The following is a 9,503-nucleotide window of genomic DNA, read 5'->3' as shown; positions in this document are numbered from 1 at the left end:
ACTACCACTGGTTTATTTGGATGTGTTTGCCCAGGGTGTCACTGATGAAGATGAAAAATAATTGAGAGATCTAAAGAATAATGAGCTTGGTGGTGTTAAACTTAAATGATAGAAGACTTGGATCCTAGCTACTTTCTTTTGTCCTTATTGTTACTGTTTCTGGAATTTATGTATGAACTAGCTAGTGTAGAACTGAATAACATCTAGTTCCAGTAAGGTTTGTTAGATAAAATTGATGGTTTAGAAATTCTGATACTGAACTTTCACGTCACAGTTTTACCCATGAAATTATGTATGATGTGTTTGACAATCTTGTTTAAGATTTATTTATAGGGTCAGCCATACCTAACATATTATACAAAGATCTCAATAATATCTTGTTAGGTTTTCTCGCGATAATATATGTCATTAATTCCTCTGGTGTGTATTATTAGAAGTAGATGCATATGCGGGGAAAAGCAGAAGTCTAGATGCCATGAGTGGAAGCTAGAGGTGTGCAATCACTTATAATCAAAATTGAATTGTTTGAAAATCACTAATCAAACTATAATCAAATTGAATTGTTTGGAAATCATTAATCGAACTAAATCAATCGACACACCCCAAATAATCGAACCGAAACCGAACTAATGGACCAAAATTTGTAAAAATCGAACTTTTTCACAAAATAACTTAACAGATTGAACTAAATTTTGGCCTTATTGTTATTGTCGACCGCCTAGCCAGCCGACAATCCCAATGATCGGAACCGATTATCGAATTCTCCCAATTGTGGTGGTTCATATATCCAAAAATGAGTTTAATCCAATGGTTGATTTTTTTTTTAGATCTAAAAATTAATTTTATGATAAAAAAACTCAAATCATGTGTCTAGAAAAACGTTACCAACCACCATCCACCACAGATTTTGACGATCGAAATCGACCATCAAATTTGTCTTGCCTCAATGATCCACATACGCAAAAATCAAAAGGATTTAATAGTTGAATTTTAGTAAATTTAAGTTTTAATATAAAATACCTACTTATAAGAAGTTATCGAAAAACTTACCAAATGTACCATCGATGTCGACAGGCAAGCACGGTGGTGCAAATTGGAGGGAGAGACAGATGTTGGGTTGGCTTCAGAAGGAGACAAAAGGGCTGAGCGAATCAAAAATGAAAACCAAGGGCTAGCCCTTTAGCTTCGACCCTTCACTTTGCCATTCGGCCCTTCATCTCCAAGAGGTAATATTGGTGGCAACAGAGGCAGAGGTGGTGGTGGTGGGGGTGTCCGGGTCAGACAACAAAAAAAGAAGAAGATAGAATTGTAATGGACGGTAAAAAAGAAGATGATAGAAGTAAGGACTAGTAGTGATTCGATTAGTTCAGTTAACTGATCAAGGAAAATCAAACAAATAAAAATTTATCAAGATTTTTATAAAAAATAATTGAACTTCTAATCGACACCTAAATAATGGAATTGAATCGGCGAATTTGATTTGATTAATTCGGTTTAACCAAGTGTCTACTCACTCCAAGCGGAAGCAGCATAATATAATATAAGCCCATTTCACTAAAACATTCTCCTTGGCCCACCAATTTTCATTGGATCGCAGGAAGATGCCATAGAATTAGAAGTCTATTTTTGTTTTATGTATGAGTAAACTATATTATTTGATATTTTTGACATTTAATTAAATTATAGTGCACTTTTTTACTTCTTAAAAAATAATAATAATAATCTCCCTTCCTTTAAACAAAAATTAAAATAATAAAATGATAATAACAAGAGTAATTTTTAGAAATGAATGGCACCATTTGATTACCTATTTATGCCAAACTTCAACTATTCAATGGGTCCAAACATTACCTAATAAGACCACAATAAAGTTCAAACAAATAATTGTCTTAAAAGTTAAGATTATCTTTATGGCATTACAATATTCACTCTCAACATGTTATCTTTTGATTTGCCTTAATTGAAAAAAATACCTCAACACCTAAGAAAAAAGAGAAAAATACCTTTATTGGTCCAAAAGATAAAATCGCTTACCCTGGACGTCTCCACACCCGACCCAACAGGACGTGAGAAAGATTAATCATAAAATACCTTTATTTACTCTGTCTCACTGATGAACTGGGTGGGCAAATCTTTTGGAGGATTTTACATTCAATAGATGGACATAAAAGGTGTTAATTATTTCAATTTTATGCATCTAACATAAAAAAAATTATTTGTGTACCAACTGGAGTATTGTTTGAAGAGAAAGTTGGTCCCAAAGTGGTAGGTTGTATGGCACTAAACACTAATCCCAAGCCCTATGTATGATAATTGAGCAGCAAGACCAAGGAGTACCACCTTTTGAATTAAATTTTGAACGAAACTTTAAATAGTCTGGGAAAAAGTCAAAAAAATTAGATTAGGATAAGGATTAGGCTTACACATCAACCCCTTTTAATGAAATTTAGCTTTTAAGTTTTTCCCCCCTTAACTCACCTTGTCTAATAAAAACACATCCCAAACATCTCATCTCTTTATTTTTCGATATTTTGTATTAGGCAAACAATCTTTAATGAGACGTGAATTATTGTACATGATCATTAAATTTAGTGGATGTCACTCGAAAAATAGTAATTATTATAAATACTAAAAAAAAAGAAAAAAAAGAAAAGACCCTAAGGTTTTGTTTCTCCCAGTCGCTAGAAATGGACGGAGGGAGGCATTGATGTGAAAGGAAGCACAGCCAAAAAACTAACCCACAAAGAGGGAGATAGCTGGTAAAGGCATCTAAAGCTCCACCTTTGGTTTTGGCCTTTTTGGGTAATAATGCTCTCTATCCATTGCCATTGGAATCCAAAGAACCTTTCTCACCAAATGGCAACTGGTGAAATTTTGCAGTGGAGGAGAGAAGCAATATTCTCTCTCCCCGTTAGTTCCACGCCCATGTGCACGTTAGGTTGATTCAATGGATTGTATCTTCTTTTCAAGCTGTCTGCCGCGCCCCTACTAATTGCAACTTGGACTTGCACTTAACCCCCACCCCCCAATTATTACCCTTTCACGTCTTGTCATTCTAATCATATAACATGATGCACGCATCTTGTAAAATCTTCATAATACTCTTAATTTGTTCTAAGAGTTGTTCGTGCGAGTAAATTTCACTTTAAAAGAGTTATTTATACAGTTTAAACTTGTGATCTTAAACATACAAAATTTTACAATAGAATTTTATCATGGGTAACGCTACTTATGTTAATATTTTTTATCTTTAATGGACACATATATTTATTATATTTGTTTCTTAAATCCTAATTAGGTCATATAAAAAAAATAGTCTGAATTGACTGCTTGAAATGTTTAATATGTCAGTGCATCAGTTTTGGTAGTAATCCATTGTGGTTGCTAAAACTAATATAAGAGCGTATTAAACATTTCATACACATTATTAATTTATTTATAAGATTAAATATCAGTATCCTAACAATTAACAAATGGAAAAGGATATGCAGTGCAACTGCAACCCATTGAAATGAAAATTAAAGTTGAAAGTGCCGTGATTTGCGCTGTGATTGTGCTGTACTTTATATAAGTGTAAGTGTCTCATCCCACAATATATGGACGATTTCTATTAACAACCATATAATGGACCTTCGCTTTCTCATCTATTTATATATTATATAAGATTAATAAAGGTAATGCTGAACCTTTATTCACATTTTTGCACATTATCAAAGTTAGAAATCCATTAGATTTAACATGATTTAATGATATGTTTATATTTATGGCAAAAATAAATAAATAAACTAATTCACTCTTAACTCAATACATCCATCCATCCATCCAAACTGAGGTTTCCCACAGAATCCCACATGCACCTCTGCTAATCTAATCTAATCTAATCTAATAATCAATATGATCTCTATTTATAGAGAGATCAATGTGTGTCAAATAAGTTAACTTCTTAAATTTTGAATTGATTACAAAAAACCTTTACCATATTTAAATCCAAATTCAACAACTCTTAACCTTAAATAGAACAAAAATGAGCAAAGTCTCCACCTCTTCTCATATGTCCAAAATAGGGGGCTCAAAGTCCAATCAGACAGGTTAACTCTCATTAACTCAAACCAACTAGTTCATCACGGATTGAATCAATTCCAATTAGAATTCAAGACAAATATATTATACTCAACCCAAGACTTTTCCCTACGCTTTGCCGCTGAAGAGTTTAAACATTTCGACAACTTTTTAGTCAATTTTCATATGTAATGTAAACTCGCGAATACGAATTGGATTAGCCTTCAATCCAATTATCCCAATATTATCCAAAGCTCAGTATACTACTACGGCCAACAAACCATGTCAGAAGTCTGGGCTGGGCCCACTAAATGCTGGCCCATTAGGAGACCCATAAAACAAAGAATTAACATTTCACCATGCAGAATTCCAAAAATCGATATCCAAGACACGCAGAATTACATAATTATATGGTTCGTATTGTTGTGATAAATATAACCTACTAAAAAAAAGTCTCAAAGGGGCTGCGGGCTACATGCCTCTTTCTGCAGCCACCTCAGCCCCGCCCCCTCAAAATAGCTTCAAAAGTCACCACTCCCAAACAGCCCCCCTAAATCAGGTAAAAAAAAGTCGAAAAAAACCAGACTCCACTCTTTACTGTCTTTCACAGTCCCCAACACATCAAACTCCACGGTCAAACACAGCAGCTTTCAGAAATGGCGCCGAAAGGGTAAAATTAGAAACAAAATCAGACTCCATCTTTAGTTTCTCTCTCTCTCTCTCTTCTTTTTTTCTCTCTTTTGAGTAGAGAGGAGGATTAGACCCTGAAGTTCTTGCCAACGAAGGTTTGGCCGAATTGCCAGTTCGCCGGCACGATGTTCCAGGAGGTAGAGGTCCGGCGGTCGCTGCCCGAGACCCGGAAGGAGAGCGACTGGCCTACCAGGACGGCGTTGGATTGCCAGTTTTGCCCCCAGTTGCGGCTCATGCTGATCCACCCGGTTCCCGAAGCCTTCACGCTCGCCCTCACGACGTCTCCTGCTCCGGCGACGTTGGTGATCAGCACCAGGTTGAAGTAACGGAACCCGTTGATCGTGAACCTTATCCCGCCTTGCTTCCGGCATGGCACTCTGCGTAATTACATCACATAGCTGGCTAGTTTAGTTAATTAGCAATTTAGCATGGAATGGCGGACGGAAATCAGGGGTAGATGCGCATAAAAGAAAGTGATTTCCTGATTTTATGATGCTAAACCATCCGACGGTCCTGATCTTCCGGACGCATCAGAAAGTCAATATTACGGGCGCAGGATAGAAAAAGCAACTGACGCCGTCCTACGCGTGATAGGCACGTGCTGGATAACAACCTATGAAGGGTTGTTGCAGCAAATATCGAGGAAGGTCACGGGTATTTTGGTCAGTTGTGTTCTGAGAAAAAGAAAGGCAATAAAGGAGCTCAACCAGAATCTGCCCCATGTACCCACCCGGACTAGGCCCTGGCGTACCGGACCCAAATGAAACAGAGCACACACACAATAGAAGAAGAGTAAAACTTAACACTTAACACCTCTAAAATTTAATAAAACGTTTTGTAAATGAAACATTGGCTACTTAATGTAAATTTTAAAAGATGAATGGAACTTTCCATATTTGTACTAAATTCAGGAAAAGATAAGAGCAAAACGGATATATATATATAGAGAGAGAGAGAGGGAGAGAGAGAGAGAAAGAAGGGGGTTACCGGCGGAAAGCGACGGGGACGATTCCGGCACGGTACTCGGCGATTTTGAGGAACATGGGCATGGCGAGGTCGAAATGAGGGCGGGGAGGGTTGCACCAGCCGCCATTGTCGTTGGGGAGGGCGTAGTTCGGCGGGCAGAAGTTGGTTGCGGTAATGAAGATCGAAGGGCTTCCGGAGTGGCACCAGTGGGGGTCGTTGGCACATTTGATCTCGAAGCAAGCGCCGCAGCTCAGCCCTTTGTTGAACAGAGCCGTGCTGAGCGCCGCTGTGTTTACGCCGTAGCCCTGGCTGTACAGGTTCCCGTACCCACAGGCTCCGCCTGCGTTCAAACAGAGCAAAAAATCACAATGCAGTTATGGAAATGGCATTTGGAATAAATTTAAGCGAAATAGAGGCTGAACGAGACACACCCATTGTGCCAGAGGCGTCGCTGCCTCCGTAGAAAGTGGCGTGGGCGCTTTCCCATCCGCCACCGCTGTAAACGCCTGGGATTCTCGCTTCGGCGACGGCCAAGAACAACGTAAGAGAAGCAAAGCACGCCAAGCTCAGAGCCGCCATGTTTCTCAAACAATTGGACAAAGTCTGTAGAGGGAAAGAGAGGGATAGATAGAGGTGGGGAGAAAGAGGAAGGGAAGGTAGGGTACTTATGGAGGAGTCTCGGGTCGGATCTAAGTGGCAATCCGTGTAATTTCGAACAAAATTATACCAACGATTAACAACCTCTCCTATCTGCCCAAATTGAAAAATATTTTATTTTTCGGGTTGCCCACGCTCGCCCTGGGAGCGTGGTTTCACCCGGCCAATGGGAAACATGGAATTGGTTGTTGAGCCGGGATCCTGTGGGGGGTCCACGTCGAATTCGCCAAGTCTACTTTTCCTCCTTCCACGCCGAGCCCCGCCCTTTTGTTTTGTTGTTTGTAACACGAGAAGGGCAACAGCGGAAAGTGAGCCTGGAAAAAGCAGGTCTCTGATGACATGGGCGACCAAATCGACTTTTCTGTTTGGACGCAAATGCCCTCGGTAGTTTTGTACGTCGTGCCGTCCTTTCCAATGACTTGACGAAAATCCAAGGGCAACGAGGGAATAACAATGGAATCGGGGAGAATAGTGGGAAAGCAAAAGGTCGAGATTACAGCTTTGACGCAATGGAGCCGAGGTTGTGGCGTAACAAGCGGCTGTAATTTGAAGATTTGGCGCGACGATCAGGAGAAAATATACAACTTCCCTTCCTTTCCATCCATCCCAGTTCAGTTTTATCTTACCATTTTGTATATAAATTGTAAGTATATCTTATTATGGCTGCGTGGGGACCTAACAGCATGCACTGCAGGTTAATTATATATATATGTATTTTTATCATAAATAAATATGTAACCGGCATGTGATTAATTTAGAATATTAATTGATGATATATATATATATAGTCAGTGTGACTGGAAGGTATTAAAAAGTCTCCGTAGGGACAGGGGTAGAGAGTGGACGCAACTTAGAATACACTCGTAAGTAAGTAACAAAACCCACCCAAGACGTGAACCTACGCAGGAGGGAGAGAGGGGGATTTGATTTGAGTGCTACACCCAAATCCTTAATCCCGTAATCAACGGTCCGTACAGTGCGCCGGCCTTAACTGTAAGTGGGGCCAGGTCAGGTTTTGATTGCAATTTTACTTTCACTCATGGGTCGATCTTTTGTCCTAATTAACCTTCTTTCTAATTGTGGAATCCTTTGCCCTGCCCCCCACCTGTCTGTAAAAATGCGTCATAGAGCATCAAATGCCCACTTTTCTGGTATAAATTCTCTTCAGGCTCCATTTGGGCCTTAAATACGGTCTGTGGCCATAAAATTAGGTACTTAAAATTGTATATCACATGATTTTAGTTGATGTAACTTCTAAGCAATGTAGCATCGTTGTAATCTCGCATGATCCTTCCAACCACTAGAAGAACCCCATCTACTCAAAACGAAATTGCTTCCCGAGTTTATGGAGATAGCAAAATAGCAATTACCATTAAGGCGTTTTCTCCAATTTCTAGCGACTGGGTACTTTCCCGGAAGCACAAAATGGCAGAGGAAAGAGCGCAAGCACAGTACAGAAGAAAAGGACACCTCCCATCAACCCCTTTATTCACTCCCTCTACCTCTCTTGCTCTCACAGTGTCGCGTCATGGGTGAATCTTCCTAAATTCAACTCCATGTGCAACGCAAGGGCAAGTCCTTCCTTGCAATGTTAGCTAGCTTAGAGATGAGGAGGAGGGAAAGTGCACGGGCCAAGGCCATGCAATGGCGTTAGTCCACGTACCGGGGACGCCCCTAGCGCCACACATATGATGGGGGGCATGTGGGTGGATTCGGATTCGGCGTCTAGCCCCGACCAATACTTTAACTTCATCATTGCCTCTTATTAGAGCGTGCCCTTTCGCCTTAGTGCTTATGCTGCCCCCTCCAATCATTTCAGTTCACTCACCCTCCCATTCAGTACAAGATTTCAGTAAAATAATTTTCACAGTCCCTTGTTAGTTCGAGTCTTTTGCTACCATCATGTAGCGGTTGGGGAGGCATTCTTTCTTATTGGTGATCAAGGAATCGAGTTATGGCATCCACAAACATAATTCATGTCAGGTGAAAAGGTTCACATTGTGTGTTGTGTTGCTGATAGATTCATCTTCACCAACGTTAATTATGACTCAAATTGGGTATTATTCTCTAACAAGGGGTGACTCTTACAGTTGCATTCAAAAGAGATTGTTATATTGGGCACCTTATCTCTCCCTTTCATGTGACAAAAAAACAACACTGTAGTTCCGAAAGCATGGAGTAAATGGTAAAATTTTTAAAATTTTTTTAAGAGCGGTGAGGATCAACTCCTGATAGAGGCAAAAATTGTTCATTTGGTACGAATTGACCGCCGTGTCCGCTTGAGAGTATATAAACTTGCGACTATATCTGATTTACCTAAAAGTCGAACTAGGAAAAAAGTCAATCTCTTCTGAGACTAAATAGACGAACCTCGAATACTTGGGTCATCAAAAAAATAAAAAATAACGCTATATTATAACTTTTTTTTTAGATGTACAAGTATATTTTAATCTCAATTACCAAATCATTCATAAATAAAAATGTTAAATAGAAATTTTTTAAGATCAACAAAAGATTAGATTTTTTTTTTTTTTAAAAATGTATATATAACAGAACTCAAATCTATTGCTGGGACATCAACTTTTTGGCACTAGGCCAAAACTCCTTTAGCAAATATACTAAATTCTTAAATCATTCAAGTTTCTTGGAGTACAAAACCAGCTTTGAAATCAAACTAATTAATTTTGGCTATTTCGATTTCAACTTTTAACAAATTAATTCAATTTGGTTCGATTTTGTTATATAAAATAATTAGTTTGAAGTTGTCAATTTGGTTTTAACACTAATATTTTGGGATTTAACTGGATTGCCATAGATATATATATATATATGTATGTGATAATTTTCAGAAAAATAATACTAAAATATAAATGGATGCCCATCAATCAAACTTTCGGCCTTTACCAACAAAAAAAAGTCACATTCTGACTTTTAATTTAGCAAACCGCTAAGAAGAAAAATCCAACTAAGAGAACAAAATTATGTTCAAATAAAATGTCAGTCCCATCCTATTATTATTATTATTATTATTCAATTCAGTTCAACGGTTCAAGTCTAGTCTTTTCGCTGGCTCTGTGATCGATGGTGATGGAAGCAGAATCAACTTGTTTGGAGATTTGTTTGTTTTTTGT

General features: G+C 38.5%; 1 protein-coding gene across 1 annotated transcript; it reads right to left on the bottom strand.

Moving 5' to 3' along the window:
* Positions 1-4,780: 4,780 nt before the first annotated feature.
* LOC127791943 (expansin-A6-like) lies at positions 4,781-6,369 on the bottom strand. The gene is made up of 3 exons (XM_052322163.1): positions 6,147-6,369; positions 5,737-6,055; positions 4,781-5,126 (listed from the first exon to the last, which is right to left on the bottom strand). The coding sequence occupies exons 1-3, from the start codon at positions 6,292-6,294 to the stop codon at positions 4,817-4,819; spliced, it is 777 nt and encodes a 258-aa protein (XP_052178123.1). The 5' UTR covers positions 6,295-6,369; the 3' UTR covers positions 4,781-4,816.
* Positions 6,370-9,503: the final 3,134 nt, after the last annotated feature.

The sequence above is a fragment of the Diospyros lotus genome, chromosome 1 (genome assembly GCF_014633365.1).
Source record: "Diospyros lotus cultivar Yz01 chromosome 1, ASM1463336v1, whole genome shotgun sequence".
NCBI classification, from domain to species: Eukaryota; Viridiplantae; Streptophyta; class Magnoliopsida; order Ericales; family Ebenaceae; genus Diospyros; species Diospyros lotus.
Note: the sequence above shows the minus strand (reverse complement) of the source record. Positions and strands in the feature narration are given on the sequence as shown.